At 46.7% G+C, this 22157-nt stretch overlaps 1 protein-coding gene across 1 annotated transcript in view; it reads right to left on the bottom strand.

Annotated features, from left to right (window-relative positions):
• Positions 1-22157, bottom strand: part of LOC148439514 (uncharacterized) — a 377087-nt gene that overhangs the window by 43585 nt on the left and 311345 nt on the right. The window contains exon 2 of the mRNA XM_088464648.1: positions 4949-5016. Within this exon, the coding sequence (XP_088320774.1) occupies positions 4949-5016 (68 nt within the window). The remainder of the gene's footprint in view (positions 1-4948; positions 5017-22157) is intronic.

Below are 22157 nucleotides of genomic sequence, written 5' to 3'. Positions count from 1 at the left end.
GCAGGCTGGACACGGACCCGGCAGGCTGGACACGGACACGGCAGGCTGGACACGGACACGGCAGGCTGGACACGGACCCGGCAGGCTGAAGCTACTTAACAGCTGCTTCCAGAGTACTACTTCAGGGCGCCCTCTGACACTAAGGCACCTGGAGCTCGCGCTCCAGTGGAACCGCCCTCCCTACGCCCCTGCCTGTGAATTCCTATGAAATTCTCTCCGTACTGCCCACCTCACTGGGAAAAGAGGAATTGCATCAAGGTCCTAAAAAAATATAATATTTTCGGAGCTTGACTGCAGGAGCATTCGCCACCTTGACTGCGGGAGCATTCGCCATCTTGACTGCGGGAGCATTCGCCACCTTGACTGCGGGAGCATTCACCATCTTGACTGCGGGAGCTTCGCCATGTTGACTGCGGGAGCATTCGCCATCTTGACTGCGGGAGCTTCACCATGTTGACTGCGGGAGCATTCGCCATCTTGACTGCAGGAGCATTCGCCATCTTGACTGCAGGAGCATTCGCCATCTTGACTGCGGGAACATTCGGGTTGCGAAGAGAGATACTTCCGTATCCTTCCGCCCCTGTCCGGCTCCTTCTGCTGGACGCCGGGGCTTTTGTGCGCCGCTGAAAGGAGCAGTGAAAAGATTCGGGGAGAAAGCTGATTTGCGGATCGCCTGTCTCTGCGCCGGAGCAATGATGAATTTCTCCGGCGCTAGCTGCGAGTTGAAATGTTAATTATCGGGGTTTGTCCGGACCCCGATAAATAACATAATGAATAGAGCCCTATAAGAGTTTGCTATGATGTACGTTACAGACTCCATTTTGTGTAAAGCATATATATTTTTTACATGTGTTCTGCATTCAGCAAGCGCTTAATTCAGCTTTATTCCTCGGTCAGACAAGCCAGATACATTAGTATTAAGATTTTATACATAGCGGGGAAGACGTAATACATTCCCGATGGAGAGAAGGCCAACAGGAACAAACATCTGGAAAACAGGCTCCTTAGTGATTAAAGACTCGGAACAATTAATTAACAAAACCGGGAAATGTCAGCGGGATCTGCAGTCTTGTTCCGAATGTGCTGATTCTCGGGGAACCTCGGCCAAGACTTAAAAACAGCATCTGCGGCGAGCAGGCACATTAATAAATCATGACTGTGGTTAAAATTAGTAACCTAACTATCTTCAGAGATGCCCGTTTGTTGTGGGGCTTCCTCGGAGGACCAAAGATTGATAGATGCACAAGTTCTTCTTCACATCAGGTCCCCGTTAAAGGTCATCTACAAAGCAATTAGAGGTAAAGGGCCGGGTGACCTAAATAATAGATGCTTTAATAATGGCAGCCATGTCAGGTCTAATGAATGTTCCCTCAGGAGGGGATAAAGGTGTCCTCATCACGCACAGGACCCCTAAAGGGAAACCTTGTGAGGAAAAGTTCAATTAATCATGCTAAAATCCCCTGCATGAAATACAGCAGCTACTTTATACGGCTCCACTCCGGGAGATCCTAAGAGGCAAGTGCAGGGGACATGGGAACGCGTTTCGCATCACCACGCAGCCCCCGCCTCCCCCAACCTCCCCGAATCACTATTATCTAACTCCTGAGATCATTTATCACGTCTGTAATTTATCTCCATAAATGTCTTTATAATTGTAATGTTTGATGCCTTTTATTTGCAAATTGGTCACAACTACACACAGGACCTCCTTCAGAGTCTCTCGCTAAGGAGCGATTTTCGCCCGTCTGCCCAAGCGTCTAAGTCGCAGTGCGCGCGCGCAAACTAGCGTCTGCGATGTACAATCGAGCGCTCGTAGTACACAGACAGGTGACTACTTTGAGTGACAGATAGCGCCGTTTGTGTGTGGTAACAGGGGAAGGTGCTTGTGAATGGGGGAGTGGTTGTGCGAACGCAGGCGTGTCTGACCGGCAGAACGGTGTTTTATGGGTGTGCGTAATTAGCAAAGTAGCGTCATTACACACGTGACTTGGTTGTTTTTTAGCCTGGACTGCTCACAGTGCTTGGGGTAGGTTAGGTCGACCCCAAGCGCTGCGAGCAGCTCCGATGGCCCTCGATGTTCACGATTAATCAGACTCTTCCCGGAGATGACGTGTGCTGCAAGTGACAGGTGGGAGGTTTTATAGTCCAGCGTACGCTAACTGCCATCGCTCACTATGACATAGAGGGCGTCTTTACAGCGCAAAGAGCGATCGCTTGATTTGCATACCCGGCCTCTTTTTGCAAGCGAGCGATCGCATCTTGCGAGAGACTCTGAATGAGGTCCAGAGTACGCTGCACCTTGGATACACTTAGACACGAGAGGTAAGTTAATGATATTTATTTCCTGATAACATAATCTACAAATAAGTTATAAACTTTTACATTTAGTTTTAATATTTGTAGTTTACAGTTTCAGCACTAAGATGTCCGTCAGCGCTGTACAGAATAAGTACAACATACAAATGAATACAAACATGAAGACACAATAGGACTGAGGACTCTGGATTAAAGGAGCTCACAGGTACAATAGCAGCACCCCTGGAATAGCTTCCCCAAAATATCAGGAAGACTATTTAGCAAATACAGCGGTGGTACAAGTACCGCCTCCGTCCCCTAATCTCTGTTGCCACCACCGGATGTCAGTATAGGAAATAAAGTTTAGAAAATATTTTTTTCCAAAAGTAAAACTATAGAATATCCGGGATTCCGGCCCCTGCGCCCCTTTGCAAACCATAGAGGGGAGCAGAGAACGAAGACTCCTTACTTATTAGTGACACTGTGCGCAGTCAGGCATTGCCGTGATGTATGGTGGAACACTGCTGAATATTAAATCACCCCCCTCATTTCCACTATGTGGTGAGGCTCACTAGCATCTGTGCCCTTTATGGTGCTCAATCTTCATTGTCTGGCCGCATACTCAGGTGTGTGTGTGTGTGCGTGTGTATGTGTGTATGTGTGTGTGTGTGTGTATGTGTGTGTATGTGTGTGTGTGTGTATGTGTGTGTGCGTGTGTATGTGTGTGTGTGTGTATGTGTGTGTGTGTGTGTGTATGTGTGTGTGTGTGTATGTGTGTATGTGTGTGTGTATGTATGTGTGTGTGCGTGTGTATGTGTGTGTGTGCATGGGAATCGGTATGATTCACCGCTGGCCGCATGTCAAATCCCGGCAGCTGCAGCCCGACAGAGGAGGAAATCCCGATCGTCCCCATGTAAATATAAACTAACCTAATTTTACCCCCTAGGGTGCCTAACCCTAACCTCCCCCCCGTGCCTAACCCTAATCCCCCCTCTAAGTGCCTAAACCTACCCCCCCCCCTTCCCCGCAGCCTAACCCTAATCTCCCCCCGGGAGTGCCTAACCCTCCCTCCCCCTAGCCTAACCCTAACCTCCCAGGCGGCGTGCCTAACCTTAAGTCCCCCCCGGGAGCCCTAAACCTAACCCTCCCCCCGCAGCTGTCCGCGCCCGGCATTACTTCGATCGGGATGCCAGGTGCCAGTCTCCCGGCATCGTTAAAATGACAGGCATCTAGATTTAGATGCCTGTCATTTAACGCTCGCAGGGATTAAGTAGTCTCGAAGCCGGCTGTCGGGATTCCGTACGCCGGCTTTATAAACGTATACCGTGTGCATGTGTGTGTTACAGCCTGAAGCCAATTATATCATCTAAATGTTCCCAGCAGAAAATAAGTGCGCAGATCATGTCAGAGGCAGTAATTGGGCCCTGGGCGGAATGCATGACGAACACCTCAAAGGGAAGCTCTCTCGGGAAGAGCGGCCCTTTGCGATGGAGGGAATTCCGGGCCTATGACCCAGAAGCTCCTCTGGCGTCCTGGGTCATCCGCGGGGGCGGGGCCAAAATGAAGTGATCACATTGCCACTCCCCTGCTCCACCCCTATTGTCTGGTAATATTCCCAGCTGCACCCCCTGTGCCGCGCCATGCCCCCCCCCAACTTGGCTGACTTGTCTGCCCCTTCCCAGAGGGGGCTGCCATAATGTTGGCTAGCATGGAATGGAGGCAGTAGGAAGCCACAGTCTGACAGTTATATAGTGGAATGAGCAGGGTCCCCAGCAGCACAGAGTATATCGGGAGATAAGCAATGTGTTAGTGAGGACAGGGCTGCATATGACAGGGGCAGTGACATGATGTGAGGAGGGGAATTGAGGCAGAAAGAACCCACAGACAGAGTTGTATAGTGCAAGGAACAGTGTTCCAGCAGCACAGAGTATTTAAGAAGATGAGTGATGCGTTATTGAGGACAGGGCTTCCTGTGACAGGGGCAATGGTAGGATATGAGGAGCTATATAATGGGAGGAGCAAGGCCCTGATTCAGAGCCCGCTCTGACAGAGCGCTCGCTCTGAATCAGGGTCGGCCTTCTTGTTTTTTAGAGCGGCCTCCTGGCCGCTCACATACCTGTGGGTGACCACCCACAGCTATAGCGAGCGGCCATGATGATGGCTTGCGACGAGACCCTTGTGGTAGGGTCTCGTTGCCGCAAGCCCCAGAGAGATTTCGGCTCTCAGAGCCGAAATCTCTCCCACTGACATCACTTGTGATGACAGTGGGGCCGCCCCCAAATGGAGGCGTTCACATGGGAACGCCTCCGTTTGGGCAGCCACTTCCGCGGCCCGTCCACCCAAGGGGGGCGTGCTGTCTCTCAACATCGACAGCACGCCCCCTTTGGTACGAGACCCGGAGCGACGGTTTGCCCGTCGCTATCCGGGTCTTGCGCATGCACACTGGGCCACCATCGAATCAGGCCCTAAGTTCCCTCCTACAGTACAAATCTGTAGTGTGAGACTCCAATAATTCAGATGCCTATTACTGTGGCATGAAATACACCTCTATATGAAACAATGTTAAATGTCAAAGTCATTTAAACAAGTGGAAATAAGAGTTTAACTAAAATCACAGCTTGAACAGAAAAGGCGACTGCATTCTTGCTCTCACCTCCAGAGGGAGCTCTCCGTCACGCTCCCCAAGTTGAAATCATACAGCTTTGTCAGTATCAAAATAACCTAGAAAACAAAGAAATATTACTATTAGTGTGTGTGGGAAGGGAACAGGCACAGGAGAAAAACACGTTAATGCAGAAATATTAAAACAGATCAGATCCCACAGAAAAAAATCATTATCAGCACTAATTCTTGGAATGAGAGGTATTTGTACTAATCCTGCAAACATTTTGTATCTGAAATATGAGCTGTCGGGGGGAATTAATTAAACATCGGCAATTCTCTGTACATTTCTACAGCAACAAATGCAGTCAGGGGAACTAGTACATGGAATTTCTATGTAAGACGGTGTTTCTTCAGCACTGCGAATACAAATCTGCTGGCAGCAGCAGAAAGAGCTATAAAATAGAAATGACAGTAACATTATTGGATATGTATTAACATTTATTATAAAGCAGCAGCATATTCAGGTGCGCAGCGCTTTACAATCGTAAACAACGTGAGAGATTGCAACAGATCAAGTAAAAGCGAATTCCCTCCCCTGATTATTCATTAGCAGAACTATGCTGAACAGGTAAATTAATTAATGACAAAATCCAGTTATAATAACATAAATTAAATGATAAACCAACCCAAAGTGCAGTTTTCTTTGGATTTCACACCGAAATCCCAGGTCCGACCTGGGATTTTGAACATGGGTCAGTCCTGGATGAGAACCAGGTCAGTTGCTGTTTATATTACATCTTCGACCTGGGTTATTCCCAGGTAGGCCCCGTTCACACCGAACCCAGGCCTGCCCTGATAGACTTGTGAAGTCATAGTGGGTGGTGATTGCTCCACGGCCACCAATCAGCTCAGTTTAGACCCTGGTCGGATAACCCAGACTGTTCGCACTGCACTGTGACCCGGGTCGTTTCCGTGTTCAATCCTGGTCGCTACCACGGTTGGATTTCTGGTTCACTCGACCCGGGTTATTTTTCAGGGACCCTTTCACACCATGCCATGATCCGGGTCGACCTGGGAATAACCCAGGTTATTTCGGTAGTGTGAGAGGAGTATAAGAGGTGATAAAATACAAGAAGGGGACAGCCAGATCGGCAAAATTGGGGGCGTGGCTGGTGGAGTGGGGGGCGTGGCCACATGAATGCGTCATTCTGGCTATACCATGTTGATAAATCCGACATTCTGAAGCAGGGGGCAGGGCCAAAATGACGCGATTCAGCATGAATCACGTCACAGGCCCCCCTGCTGCCGAGGATTTTCATGTAAATGCGGGGGGGAGGGGTCGGCAGCTGATTTTAGGGAGGCACATGACCAAATCGGGAGGGTAGGCAAGTATGCTGAGTGTACACTTCCATAAACCCCTCCCCAATATGCTGTTGCCGGGATGCACCCAGGGCTCTGCAGTCTCTTGCCGCACCAGGGATGCCATGCCCCACAACCACATGGGAGGCGATGAGGGATATTCAAATATCAGCCAGTTACAATAGCCTCTACCAGTGTGCCTCTGCCTCAACCATCTCTAGATGTGCCTCTGCCCCCACCATCCCCAAATGTGCCTCTGCCCCAATCTTCCCCAAGTGTGCCTCTGCCCCAACCTCCCCAAGTGCGCCACTCTGCCCCAACCATCCCCAAATGTGCCTCTGCCCCAACTCTCCCCAAGTGCGCCTCTGCCTCAACCCTCCCCAAGTGCGCCTCTGCCTCTCCCCCCCAAAAAAAAGTCACATGTCGCATCCTATGCACTTATTACTCATTATCCCACATGTGGCATAATATGAATTTAGGACCTACTGTGTGGCATAATAAGAATTTGGGCTCATACTGTGTGGCATAATATGAATTTGGGCTCATACCGTGTGGCATAATATGAATTTGGGCTCATACTGTGTGGCATAATATGAATTTGGGCTCATACTGTGTGGCATAACATGAATTTGGGCTCATACTGTGTGGCATAACATGAATTTGGGCTCATACCATGTGGCATAATATGAATTTGGGCTCATACCGTGTGGCATAATATGAATTTGGGCTCATACTGTGCGGCATAATATGAATTTGGGCTCATACTGTGTGGCATAATATGAATTTGGGCTCATACTGTGCAGCATAATATGAATTTGGGCTCATACTGTGTGGCATAATATGAATTTGGGCTCATAATTTGTGGCATAATATGAATTTGGGCTCATACTGTGTGGCATAACATGAATTTGGGCTCATACTGTGTGGCATAATATGAATTTAGGACCTACTGTGTGGCATAATATGAATTTGGGCTAATACTGTGTGGCATAATATGAATTTGGGCTCATACTGTATGACATAATATGAATTTAGGCTCATACTGTGTGGCATAATATGAATTTGGGCTCATACTGTGTGGCATAATATGAATTTGGGCTCATACGGTGTGGCATAATATGAATTTGGGCTCATACGGTGTGGCATAATATGAATTTGGGCTCATACGGTGTGGCATAATATGAATTTGGGCTCATACCGTGTGGCATAATATGAATTTGGGCTCATACCGTGTGGTATAACATGAATTTGGGCTCATACCGTGTGGCATAATATGAATTTGGGCTCATACCGTGTGGCATAACATGAATTTGGGCTCATACCGTGTGGCATAATATGAATTTGGGCTCATACCGTGTGGCATAATATGAATTTGGGCTCATACCGTGTGGCATAATATGAATTTGGGCTCATACCGTGTGACATAATATGAATTTGGGCTCATACCGTGTGGCATATGAATTTGGGCTCATACCGTGTGGCATAACATGAATTTGGGCTCATACCGTGTGGCATAATATGAATTTGGGCTCATACCGTGTGGCATAATATGAATTTGGGCTCATACTGTGTGGCATAATATGAATTTGGGCTCATACCGTGTGGCATAATATGAATTTGGGCTCATACTGTGTGGCATAATATGAATTTGGGCTCATAATTTGTGGCATAATATGAATTTGGGCTCATACTGTGTGGCATAACATGAATTTGGGCTCATACTGTGTGGCATAATATGAATTTGGGCTCATACTGTGTGGCATAATATGAATTTAGGACCTACTGTGTGGCATAATATGAATTTGGGCTAATACTGTGTGGCATAATATGAATTTGGGCTCATACTGTATGACATAATATGAATTTAGGACCTACTGTGTGGCATAATATGAATTTGGGCTCATACTGTGTGGCATAATATGAATTTGGGTTCATACCGTGTGACATAATATGAATTTGGGCTCATACCGTGTGGCATAATATGAATTTGGGCTCATACCGTGTGACATAATATGAATTTGGGCTCATACCGTGTGGCATAATATGAATTTGGGCTCATACCGTGTGGCATAATATGAATTTGGGCTCATACCGTGTGGCATAATATGAATTTGGGCTCATACCGTGTGGCATAATATGTATTTGGGCTCATACCGTGTGGCATAATATGAATTTGGGCTCATACTTTGTGCATAATATGAATTTGGGCTCATACCGTGTGGCATAATATGAATTTGGGCTCATATTGTGTGGCATAATATGAATTTGGGCTCATACTGTGTGGCATAATATGAATTTGGGTGCATACTGTGTGGCATAATATGAATTTGGGCTCATACTGTGTGGCATAATATGAATTTTGGCTCATAATGTCTGGCATAACATGAATTTGGGCTCATACCGTGTGGCATAATATGAATTTGGGCTCATACTGTGTAGCATAATATGAATTTGGGCTCATACTGTGTGGCATAATATGAATTTGGGCTCATAATTTGTGGCATAATATGAATTTGGGCTCATACTGTGTGGCATAATATGAATTTGGGCTCATACTGTGTGGCATAATATGAATTTGGCTCATACTGTGTGGCATAATATGAATTTGGGCTCATACTGTGTGGCATAATATGAATTTGGGCTCATACTGTGTGGCATAATATGAATTTGGGCTCATACTGTGTGGCATAATATGAATTTGGGCTCATACTGTGTGGCATAATATGAATTTAGGACCTACTGTGTGGCATAATATGAATTTGGGCTCATACTGTGTGGCATAATATGAATTTGGGCTCATACTGTATGACATAATATGAATTTAGGACCTACTGTGTGGCATAATATGAATTTGGGCTCATACCGTGTGGCATAATATGAATTTGGGCTCATACCGTGTGACATAATATGAATTTGGGCTCATACCGTGTGGCATAATATGAATTTGGGCTCATACTGTGTGGCATAATATGTATTTGGGCTCATACCGTGTGGCATAATATGAATTTGGGCTCATACTGTGTGCATAATATGAATTTGGGCTCATACCGTGTGGCATAATATGAATTTGGGCTCATATTGTGTGGCATAATATGAATTTGGGCTCATACTGTGTGGCATAATATGAATTTGGGCTCATACTGTGTGGCATAATATGAATTTGGGCTCATACTGTGTGGCATAATATGAATTTGGGCTCATAATGTGTGGCATAATATGAATTTGGGCTCATACTGTGTGGCATAACATGAATTTGGGCTCATACTGTGTGGCATAACATGAATTTGGGCTCATACTGTTTGGCATAATATGAATTTGGGCTCATACTGTGTGGCATAATATGAATTTAGGACCTACTGTGTGGCTTAATATGAATTTGGGCTCATACTGTGTGGCATAATATGAATTTGGGCTCATACTGTGTGGCATAATATGAATTTGGGCTCATACTGTGTGGCATAATATGAATTTGGGCTCACACTGTGTGGCATAACATGAATTTGGGCTCACACTGTGTGGCATAACATGAATTTGGGCTCACACTGTGTGGCATAACATGAATTTGGGCTCATACCGTGTGGCATAATATGAATTTGGGCTCATACCGTGTGGCATAATATGAATTTGGGCTCATACCGTGTGGCATAATATGAATTTGGGCTCATACTGTGTGGCATAATATGAATTTGGGCTCATTCTGTGTGGCATAACATGAATTTGGGCTCATACTGTGTGACATAATATGAATTTGGGCTCATACTGTGTGGCATAATATGAATTTGGGCTCATACTGTGTGGCATAACATGAATTTGGGCTCATACTGTGTGGCATAATATGATTTTGGGCTCATACTGTGTGGCATAATATGAATTTGGGCTCATACTGTGTGGCATAATATGAATTTGGGCTCATACTGTGTGGCATAACATGAATTTGGGCTCATACTGTATGGCATAATATGATTTTGGGCTCATACTGTGTGACATAATATGAATTTGGGCTCATACTGTGTGGCATAATATGATTTTGGGCTCATACTGTGTGACATAATATGAATTTGGGCTCATACTGTGTGGCATAATATGAAATTGGGCTCATACTGTGTGGCATAATATGAATTTGGGCTCATACTGTGTGGCATAATATGAATTTGGGCTCATACTGTATGGCATAATATGAATTTGGGCTCATACTGTGTGGCAGAATATGAATTTGGGCTCATACTGTGTGGCATAATATGAATTTGGGCTCATACTGTATGGCATAATATGAATGTGGGCTCTTACTGTGTGGCATAATATGAATTTGGGCTCATACTGTGTGGCACAATATGAATTTGGGCTCATACTGTGTGGCATATTATGCATTTGGGCTCATACTGTGTGGCATAATATGAATTTGGGCTCATACTGTGTGGCATAATATGAATTTGGGCTCATACTGTGTGGCATAATATGTATTTGGGCTCATACTGTATGGCATAATATGAATTTGGGCTCATACTGTGTGGCATAATATGAATTTGGGCTCACACTGTATGGCATAATATGAATTTGGGCTCACACTGTATGGCATAATATGAATTTGGGCTCATACTGTGTGGTCTCTGCAAGTTTTCATATATTTTGGTCTCGGGCGATGGTTCGGCTCCTAAAGTTTTAAGCTGGCTCCTAGATTTTACAAAAATTTGTCAAGCCCTGCTCTATAAGATGTACTACAATTCCCCTACTTATTTCCCTAAGCAGTAACTTGTGCTACTGTGAATGAAATATTTTGTGCAGACGTTTCCTAATTCTTTGCGCCTAAGTATGTAATAGGCTGTGTAACACTATCAATACTCTAGGGCAGTGGTTCCCAAACTTTTTGAATCATGGCGCCCTAGAGTATCAGCATTGTTTTCACAGCACCCCTAAGCCAAAAGTTTGTTATTGAAAAATTCAGAAAAAAATGTAGTAAAGTAAATTGTGCTCCCCTGTCATCCTTAGGCTCAGTTATGTGGTGGTGGACAGGTTTGCGCTTCTGTTTGTCCACATATTTTACATTACACTTACCATAAATAATTTTAGTTTGTGCTAGACCACCAACCTGAGGCACCCCTGCAAGTGTCCCGAGGCACCCCAGGGTGCCTAGGCACACAGTTTGGGAACCACTGCTCTAGGGTATTTGTGTTTAGTGCCTCCACCCAAGCTAATTATTATAGTAATATATAGAGAGAGGTAGAGTGGGCCAGCTTGGGAAAGCCCACCTGAGTACTATTAATGTAGAATGTATGTATATGCGGTAATTACCTTGTACACTTATAGGGGTATTCAATATGGGTGCGATAACATCGTTTATTGCGTTAATATCGCACTTTTTAACTTTTTTGCGTTAATATCACTGGTTTTAGTTTTACACCGTATTCAATTTCAAAGACTTATTGCAGTTTTGAAAAGTCTTTGCTAAAAAACGGGGATAAGTTTTCACCATTGAATAGGTGTCGAAAAAAAGTGCAGAATTGGGGTTTAGGGGTGCAGGCTTAAAAAAAATGGCCTGCACCCCTGGGAATGACATTTAAAAAAGAACTGTGTCAAAAAAAGTTTTAAAAAAAAATAGGGACACCCCAAAAAATGAATTTAAAAATTGGGGTAAAAAAAAAAATGGGAAAAAATTGTTTAAGAATAGGGAAATAGGTTCAGGGCTATTCTGCATGTATGCGGCACGTGTTTTCTAGAATAGATTTATAGCGGCAGGTGCACAAATGCAGAATTTTTAAAAACTTACTTTAGGGACTTAAAAATATGCTAGTACCCATTATCATGTACCCCTAATTTGATGGGACCACTTAAAAAAACGAAAAAATTAACCTAAGTGCTCTTCTGCATCACTTCTTCAATGTCGGGAAAAAAACACCTGCTGCGGCTATTTAAATCCCCGACTTACAATTAAAGGCTAAAACGGGGGTACCCATAGTGATCCCCCATGTTTTTACAACTTTAGGGGGGTCTTACAATTATTTTAAGGAAAAATTCGTAACTTTACGCAAATCCAACTTCGGAGTTTCCCATTTTCGTTAATTTTATTTTGAATACGGGGATAAGCGGGAGCGCGCACCATACCTTAACGCAGAAAAAAACTCCGATATGAAACGTTAACTTCGCCAGGGAAGTTAACCTTTCATATTGAATACCCCTCTTAAACTTATACAATATCCTTCCTCACAGGTTTTGATCTTCAAGAGCTTTGGTGTAAGGTAAGTTACTACACTATAAAGCATTTGTCTCTTAGTCTATATTTTATAACGCTGCAGTCGTCACTAAATATTTGCAAATTTACATACATCAATAATAAGAAATGCACATAAAGTTATAGTTGTAATAAATTGGTTACAACACTTTAGATGAATAACTATCTGATTGCTAAACCACAACTGGATTTATATTCTAATTTATAGGCATAGTCTGCATAGTAAATTATAGGTGAAATTACATACAAGACTTTATGTTATTATTCCCGAACCCTTCTGAATAACTGCAGTTCATAGTACATTGGATAAGGGGCCTGATTCAGAGGCGCTCGCAAAAAGCGAGTGCTCGCTCTGAATCAGGACAGCCGCCTGGTTTTTTTTGTTCGGCCTCCTGGCCGCTCGCTAAGCTGTGGGTGACCACCCACAGCTTTAGCGAGCGGCCAGATGATGGTCGCGATTGTCGTGACCATCGGGCTTGCGACGAGACCCTTGTGGTAGGGTCTCGTCCTTCGCAAGCCCCTCACCACTGACATGCTAGTGATGTCAGAGGGGACGCCCCCAAAATGCAGGAGTTCCTTCAGGAATGCCTCCATTTGGCCAGCCATCCCCCCCTGCCCGCCTACCAAATGGGGCGAGCTGTCGATCAACATCGACAGCCGCCCCTTTTGGATGCGAGCGCCGCAGCGAGTGATTTCTCACTTGCCTCAGGGCTCGCTCGTGCACACTGCCCGGCCATCGACCCGCCTGCGAGCGGGTCTGAATCAGGCCCAATGTCCCTTAACTTTAGCTCTTTTTTTCAGAGAGAGAGAGAGAGAGAGAGAGAGAGGACAGGGATGGAGAAGAGAGAGGGGAGAGAGATTACAAGTCTCTTATTTATATAATAATGTAGAAGTGATGCATGTCTGGTATGACAGTGGACATTGCTTTATATGTGCAGTATGGCCCCTATGTCCTGCAATGGTCTTGGGTGCAGGTCATTATACATGTGTAGTACAGGTCACTGTGACGTGTGCTCTGTATCCTTGGCTGTGCTGTAACCAGGGAGTGAGATCAGTGATGGAGGCTCAGGTACTCGGTATGTTAGGCAGGTCCCTGGCTGTGCTATAACCAGGGAGTGAGATCAGTGAGGGAGACTCAGGTACTCGGTATGTTAGGCAGGTCCCTGGCTGTGCTATAACCAGGGAGTGAGATCAGTGATGGAGACTCAGGTACTCGGTATGTTAGGCAGGTCCCTGGCTGTGCTATAACCAGGGAGTGAGATCAGTGAGGGAGACTCAGGTACTCGGTATGTTAGGCAGGTCCCTGGCTGTGCTATAACCAGGGAGTGAGATCAGTGAGGGAGACTCAGGTACTCGGTATGTTAGGCAGGTCCCTGGCTGTGCTGTAACCAGGGAGTGAGATCAGTGATGGAGACTCAGGTACTAGGTATGTTAGGCAGGTCCCTGGCTGTGCTATAACCAGGGAGTGAGATCAGTGAGGGAGACTCAGGTACTCGGTATGTTAGGCAGGTCCCTGGCTGTGCTATAACCAGGGAGTGAGATCAGTGAGGGAGACTCAGGTACTCGGTATGTTAGGCAGGTCCCTGGCTGTGCTATAACAAGGGAGTGAGATCAGTGATGGAGACTCAGGTACTCGGTATGTTAGGCAGGTCCCTGGCTGTGCTGTAACCAGGGAGTGAGATCAGTGAGGGAGACTCAGGTACTCGGTATGTTAGGCAGGTCCCTGGCTGTGCTATAACCAGGGAGTGAGATCAGTGAGGGAAACTCAGGTACTCGGTATGTTAGGCAGGTCCCTGGCTGTGCTATAACCAGGGAGTGAGATCAGTGATGGAGACTCAGGTACTCGGTATGTTAGGCAGGTCCCTGGCTGTGCTATAACCAGGGAGTGAGATCAGTGAGGGAGGCTCAGGTACTCGGTATGTTAGGCAGGTCCCTGGCTGTGCTATAACCAGGGAGTGAGATCAGTGAGGGAGGCTCAGGTACTCGGTATGTTAGGCAGGTCCCTGGCTGTGCTGTAACCAGGGAGTGAGATCAGTGATGGAGGCTCAGGTACTCGGTATGTTAGGCAGGTCCCTGGCTGTGCTATAACCAGGGAGTGAGATCAGTGAGGGAGACTCAGGTACTCGGTATGTTAGGCAGGTCCCTGGCTGTGCTATAACCAAGGAGTGAGATCAGTGATGGAGACTCAGGTACTCAGTATGTTAGGCAGGTCCCTGGCTGTGCTATAACCAGGGAGTGAGATCAGTGAGGGAGACTCAGGTACTCGGTATGTTAGGCAGGTCCCTGGCTGTGCTATAACCAGGGAGTGAGATCAGTGAGGGAGACTCAGGTACTCGGTATGTTAGGCAGGTCCCTGGCTGTGCTGTAACCAGGGAGTGAGATCAGTGATGGAGACTCAGGTACTCGGTATGTTAGGCAGGTCCCTGGCTGTGCTATAACCAGGGAATGAGATCAGTGAGGGAGACTCAGGTACTCTGTATGTTAGGCAGGTCCCTGGCTGTGCTATAACCAGGGAGTGAGATCAGTGAGGGAGACTCAGGTACTCGGTATGTTAGGCAGGTCCCTGGCTGTGCTATAACAAGGGAGTGAGATCAGTGATGGAGACTCAGGTACTCGGTATGTTAGGCAGGTCCCTGGCTGTGCTGTAACCAGGGAGTGAGATCAGTGAGGGAGACTCAGGTACTCGGTATGTTAGGCAGGTCCCTGGCTGTGCTATAACCAGGGAGTGAGATCAGTGAGGGAAACTCAGGTACTCGGTATGTTAGGCAGGTCCCTGGCTGTGCTATAACCAGGGAGTGAGATCAGTGATGGAGACTCAGGTACTCGGTATGTTAGGCAGGTCCCTGGCTGTGCTATAACCAGGGAGTGAGATCAGTGAGGGAGGCTCAGGTACTCGGTATGTTAGGCAGGTCCCTGGCTGTGCTATAACCAGGGAGTGAGATCAGTGAGGGAGGCTCAGGTACTCGGTATGTTAGGCAGGTCCCTGGCTGTGCTATAACCAGGGAGTGAGATCAGTGAGGGAGACTCAGGTACTCGGTATGTTAGGCAGGTCCCTGGCTGTGCTGTAACCAGGGAGTGAGGTCAGTGATGGAGACTCAGGTACTCGGTATGTTAGGCAGGTCCCTGGCTGTGCTATAACAAGGGAGTGAGATCAGTGATAGAGGCTCAGGTACTCGGTATGTTAGGCAGGTCCCTGGCTGTGCTATAACAAGGGAGTGAGATCAGTGAGGGAGGCTCAGGTACTCGGTATGTTAGGCAGGTCCCTGGCTGTGCTATAACCAGGGAGTGAGATCAGTGAGGGCGGCTCAGGTACTCAGTATGTCAGGCAGGTCCCTGGCTGTGCTATAACCAGGGAGTGAGATCAGTGATGGAGTCTCAGGTACTCGGTATGTTAGGCAGGTCCCTGGCTGTGCTGTAACAAGGGAGTGAGATCAGTGAGGGAGACTCAGGTACTCGGTATGTTAGGCAGGTCCCTGGCTGTGTTATAAACCAGGGAGTGAGATCAGTGAGGGAGACTCAGGTACTCGGTATGTTAGGCAGGTCCCTGGCTGTGCTATAACCAGGGAGTGAGATCAGTGAGGGAGACTCAGGTACTCGGTATGTTAGGCAGGTCCCTGGCTGTGCTGTAACCAGGGAGGGAGATCAGTGAGGGAGACTCAGGTACTCGGTATGTTAGGCAGGTCCCTGGCTGTGCTATAACCAGGGAGTGAGATCAGTGAGGGAGACTCAGGTACTCGGTATGTTAGGCAGGTCCCTGGCTGTGCTATAACCAGGGAGTGAGATCAGTGATGGAGACTCAGGTACTCGGTATGTTAGGCAGGTCCCTGGCTGTGCTGTAACCAGGGAGAGAGATCAGTGATGGAGACTCAGGTACTCGGTATGTTAGGCAGGTCCCTGGCTGTGCTGTAACCAGGGAGTGAGATCAGTGATGGAGGCTCAGGTACTCGGTATGTTCGGCAGGTCCCTGGCTGTGCTATAACCAGGGAGTGAGATCAGTGAGGGAGACTCAGGTACTCGGTATGTTAGGCAGGTCCCTGGCTGTGCTATAACCAGGGAGTGAGATCAGTGATGGAGACTCAGGTACTCGATATGTTAGGCAGGTCCCTGGCTGTGCTATAACCAGGGAGTGAGATCAGTGAGGGAGACTCAGGTACTCGGTATGTTAGGCAGGTCCCTGGCTGTGCTATAACCAGGGAGTGAGATCAGTGATGGAGACTCAGGTACTCGGTATGTTAGGCAGGTCCCTGGCTGTGCTGTAACCAGGGAGTGAGATCAGTGATGGAGACTCAGGTACTCGGTATGTTAGGCAGGTCCCTGGCTGTGCAGTAACCAGGGAGTGAGATCAGTGATGGAGTCTCAGGTACTCGGTATGTTAGGCAGGTCCCTGGCTGTGCTATAACAAGGGAGTGAGATCAGTGAAAGAGGCTCAGGTACTCGGTATGTTAGGCAGGTCCCTGGCTGTGCTATAACAAGGGAGTGAGATCAGTGAGGGAGGCTCAGGTACTCGGTATGTTAGGCAGGTCCCTGGCTGTGCTATAACCAGGGAGTGAGATCAGTGAGGGAGGCTCAGGTACTCAGTATGTCAGGCAGGTCCCTGGCTGTGCTATAACCAGGGAGTGAGGTCATTGAGGGAGACTCAGGTACTCGGTATGTTAGGCAGGTCCCTGGCTGTGCTATAACCAGGGAGTGAGATCAGTGAGGGAGGCTCAGGTAATCGGTATGTTAGGCAGGTCCCTGGCTGTGCTATAACCAGGGAGTGAGATCAGTGATGGAGACTCAGGTACTCGGTATGTTAGGCAGGTCCCTGGCTGTGCTATAACCAGGGAGTGAGATCAGTGAGGGAGGCTCAGGTACTCGGTATGTTAGGCAGGTCCAAGCTGTAAAGCTGAGTTATTGACAAGATCTCACAGATGTGGCGTAGTTGGCAATTCCCTTCTAGCCTGGTCCCTGATCACCCATAAGGAATCAGTGACAGATGCTGGGGACATTTATCCCTTACACAGAGGCGGCCTCTCTGCTTAACCTTGTCTCCCAAGAGGAGTGTGAGGGAAAGGCAGGAGGCCGCTGACAGCTGAAATGATGGAGCGTCTCCCAGATTGCTGGTGCTTAGAATGGGCCATGTGATGTCAATCTATAAGTCAATAATATAGAGCTGCGTAGCAAAGATAATGATCCCTAAAGTGACAGACACTGAAGATTTAGGATCAGTCATAAAATACCGGATGTGCGCTGGAGGGTTCTATGAATAAGGTATATGAGCTGGGATTCATTCTCCTGTACATATGGCGCTAAGCGAGACTGGGCGGCCTAGCGCTGTTGGGCTAAACTCTACAGATGGAGTAGACTTTAGTCCATTTTCTGTGGCGCGCCGCAGTATCACGTCTGTAATCTATTTAATTTAAAAGGAACAATTGGGCTGGTGCAGAGCTGCATGCAAGTGCGTTTTGCGGGGGGAACTTGCGCGCTCCACCAGCGGGCATCTAGGTCTGATTTACGGCTGATGTCCTGCTACAAGGATAGACTTGGTGTAAGTGCCCACTGATAACGATGGCGGCTATGAAGCCACGCATCTACGTAGATAGGGTGGTGCGGTCGCAGAGATGCGTGCAATCCGGCGTATGGGTGAGTATCCACATTTAGTTCCATGCACGTATCCGGGTGTTACGGTGTACTTGTGGCTAATGTTGCGCTAATCTGATTCACCTCCAATATCTGTAACCTGGTTATATTGGAGGAGCTAAAAACTGAAATAAATATTGCTGCATCAGTATTTCATTATGTAGATCAGTGGTTCTCAAACTCGGTCCTCGGGACCCCACACAGTTCACGTTTTGCAGGTCACCTAGCAGGTGCACAGGTCTAATCATTACTTACTGACACATTTTAAAAGGTCCACAGGTGGAGCTAATTATTTCACTTGATTCAGTGTGGAGACATGGAAAACATGCACTGTTTGGGGTCCTGAGGACCGAGTTTGAGAACCTGTGATGTAGATGATATTTGTTTATCAGGACTCATTTTAGTGGAGCCTTCCACTCAGGTTCATAATATTCTCATAGGGGCTGCATATGCTAGTATTGCTTAATGGTAATGCACTACCAGCACTGACCACTAGATGACACTACTCTATTGCTGAGCACTGATTTACCATAGCAGAGTGGCAGGTACCAGTTATCACTACTATTATTAAGCGGCCTATTAGTATGGGGATGTGGAAATTGTGGTATTCATCAAATTCCGAAAATTATCAATTTTCGGAATTTGATGCAGTTACTATTCACCACTGTGAGGTGGCGAATAGCAGAATCCACTTACCTGTATCGGCATGTGCAGGTCCCCCGACGAGTCCCTCCTGCGCTCTGCTCCGTCCTCAGGCTCCGGAGGCTGGTCGGACATGTGTGCTCCCCAGCAGAGCACAAGAAAGTTTAGAAAAATAATTTTAAGTCGGGGGGGGGGGGGGAGGTGAGCGGAAAGGGGTTGGGGGGGGGGGATCGGGGGGGTACGAAGCTTAACGCATCTGTAGGCAGTGCTGCGCATGCGCTGGTTTTACAGATGTAACAGCGCATGCGCAGCACTGTTTCCAGATGCGATAAGGTAGTGTAGAGAGGGAAAAGTATCTATTTCCCGAAAAGCTGTCATCGCAAAAATGACAGCTTTTCGGAATAGATACTTATGGAGAGGTGGAATGATGAATTCCACCTATAATTAGCTAGAACTCCATGAGAGTTCTAAAGCTAATTATCTCCAGAGAATTTTAATGTTTAATGAATAGGCCCCTAAATGTGAATAAGAGAAATCATTTTGTTCAGAGTGTTTTGTCTTCGTTTTTTTATGCGCTAAGATCCTAGGCTACATTTAGAATTTACAGTTTAGATATGAGGTACATAAATGTGAGCTATCCTACTTATAAGCTAGATATGCAACAATTTTTTTTGTGGCCACTCTTGTTTGTAGGATACAACATTTACAGAACTTTTACAATTCACAATTATAGCTAACCGCAAACCGCTTGGAGAACACACCAATCAGAAGTGCCGGAGATCGAGAAAGGGGAAATTGGTTTTAGTGTTTTTGTTTTTAAGTAACAGGCAGTAATTTATAATCTACAAAACATAACAATACGACAAAATGGTCAAATGAATGTTTGTCTGAGTCTCCAGGTGAGTCTTGCACATCAGTCAGGTCTCACCTTGGGATATTTGTGTTCTGTTCATTCAAAACGATATTCTGAGGACTATAATCTATACATAACCCGAAAGCTAGTTTCACACACAACAGTTTTGTCAGAACAGCAAAAAAAATCTGTTTTTTTTTCTGTGGATCAGTCCCATTCACAGGGAACGGTTTTGAGCCGTGAGTAATGTTTTTGCCGCGTCTTTGAATCTCTTTTCAATCTGTAAAACAGAAATTAAAAAAGTACATTTTTTTGCCAGAAGGACGAATCCGTTGTGTGTGAAATAGCCCTAAATGTGCCTACACACTTAGCGATATTTGCCCGACATGATTTGCCCGATTCCGACGCATCGTGATGACAAATCTGGTAAAATATGCCCAAATCGCGAGTGCTCACTCACGATCACAATGCCGATGCGCGTCCCTGCAGGTCGTACATTGCATCTTCAGATCTGCCAATGTCAGGCACGATGCACTATGAGGCACGATATATCGTTTGTCACATTGGACAGGTTTTAACACCAAGAGCCGTATTCAGTTAGAGCGGATCCGCGATACTTTTCCGCCTCCCAGACTTTTCGCCTACATTGCGTCTTTTGTAGGCGGAAAAGTATCACGGCCGTGCCCGCTTTACCCCGTATTCAATATGGAAGTACGCAAAAACGGGACCCGGCGAAACTTGAACAGGCGGAAAGTACTATCAGATTTGGGGAAATCAGCCTGACACCCCACCAAAAGATGCTCTGACATGGTACCCCCCGATTTGGCTTGCTGATGGTATTTGGTGTTTTTAAACGGGCTCAATAGCTGCTAAATAGCGTTTTTCTATACGTGGTGCAGAATAGTATTCAGGAGTATTTCTTCCAGAAAATAAGTTATCCCAGCAAATTTGGGGTACTTGAAAATGGGGCTCAGCATATTTAAAAGTTGCTAAAGTAAAGATGAAAAATTTGTGAAAAATCCACCTGCAATCAAAAAAACACCTGGGGCATACTTGGGGACCCCCCCCAGAGTCAAGTTCGCTAGATTTTAACTTTGTCCCCCAACTTTTTTTTTTTCGCCCCCAAATTCAAAGTCATTTTTTGGGGTCTCCTTAAGTGTTTTAAAAACATTTTTTGACACAGTTTACCGTTGGGGGTCTGTCTGAAGGCTGCACAGGGCTTCCCGCAACGTTGCGCCACTTTTTTCCGCCTCTTATTCATAGGCGGAACTTTTTCGCCTAGTACATTACATTGCCTAGGCGGAAAGTCTTTCAAATTGAATTCGGATTAAAATCAAAACAGGCGAAAATTACGTCATCGGCGAAAAGTTTCCACCAAATACACGCGGGAACGGCTCAAATTGAATACGGCCCCAAATCGTGTGCAGGACTGCCGGGGAGCTGCTGTGGAGAGTTCAAGGGGATATCGGACAAAATGTCGGATCGTGAGCACATCGCCAAGTGTGTAGGCACCTTAACACTGCAGCGTTAAATATAATCTATAGAAAATAATACCAATGTTAACCTAAATATGTACATTGCAAACACCACTGTACCAAGAATGGCAAATATGGATAATATATGAGCGGAGTAAAAAGACACGGTGCAGATTTCCAGTGAACTCATTATGTTTATTTGTAAATCTGCATTAATGTGGAATCTATAGTCCATCTATTGCGGCCTCTAATGCATTTCGGGTAGTATTGGGACCAGCTATTGTCCAGGGGAAGCATGCAAAAATCATGGGTCAGATGTGGGACAATGGCCCTGATTCAGAGCCGGACGCTGTGACCAGAGCGCTCGCTCTGAATCAGGGCCCACCTCCATAATTATGGAGCGTCCTCCTGGACGCTCGTATAGCTGTGGGTCACCACCCACAGCCTATATGAGCATGCAGGATGATGGTCGCGATGGTCTTGACCATCGCCAGTGCGAGCCGGAGCCTGCGGTTGAGTTTCTCAACCGCAAGGCCAGGAGTGATTTTGGCTCTATCAGAGCCAAAATCACTCCCACTGACATCACTAGTGATGTCAGTGGGCCGGCTTCTGACGGGAGGCGTTCCCTTGGGAACGCCTACGTCTGGCAGGCACGCCCCCGGCACGCCCACCAAAGGGGGCGTGCTGTCAATCAACATCGACAGCACGCCCCCTTTGATCAGACACTACGAGCGAAGGAAAGTCCTTCGCTCGTCGCGTCTCGCGCATGCGCACGACAGAGCTCCCTCCGTCATGCGCATGCGCAGTGCACACCATCGACCCACTTGCGAGCGGACAGCCGCTCGCGAGTGGGTCTGAATCAGGCCCAATGTGATTATTGTGCAGAATAGTTTTTTAAGACTTCCCTCATCTCTAGTTGCTGTTGGATTTCACATTTGCATTTTGTTAGTAAATAAGCCCCACGGATTACACAGATCACACCAACTCATCGTTATTAAGGGGAAATAAATTATTGTACAAAAACTATTTTCAACTATGTCCAAACAGTGGTTATAGCAGATTAGGCAGCGCCACGCATAAATAC

This window comes from Taudactylus pleione, unplaced genomic scaffold, assembly GCF_031769625.1.
Source record: "Taudactylus pleione unplaced genomic scaffold, aTauple2 ptg001726l, whole genome shotgun sequence".
NCBI classification, from domain to species: domain Eukaryota; kingdom Metazoa; phylum Chordata; class Amphibia; order Anura; family Myobatrachidae; genus Taudactylus; species Taudactylus pleione.
This window is presented reverse-complemented; position numbering and strand designations above follow the sequence as displayed.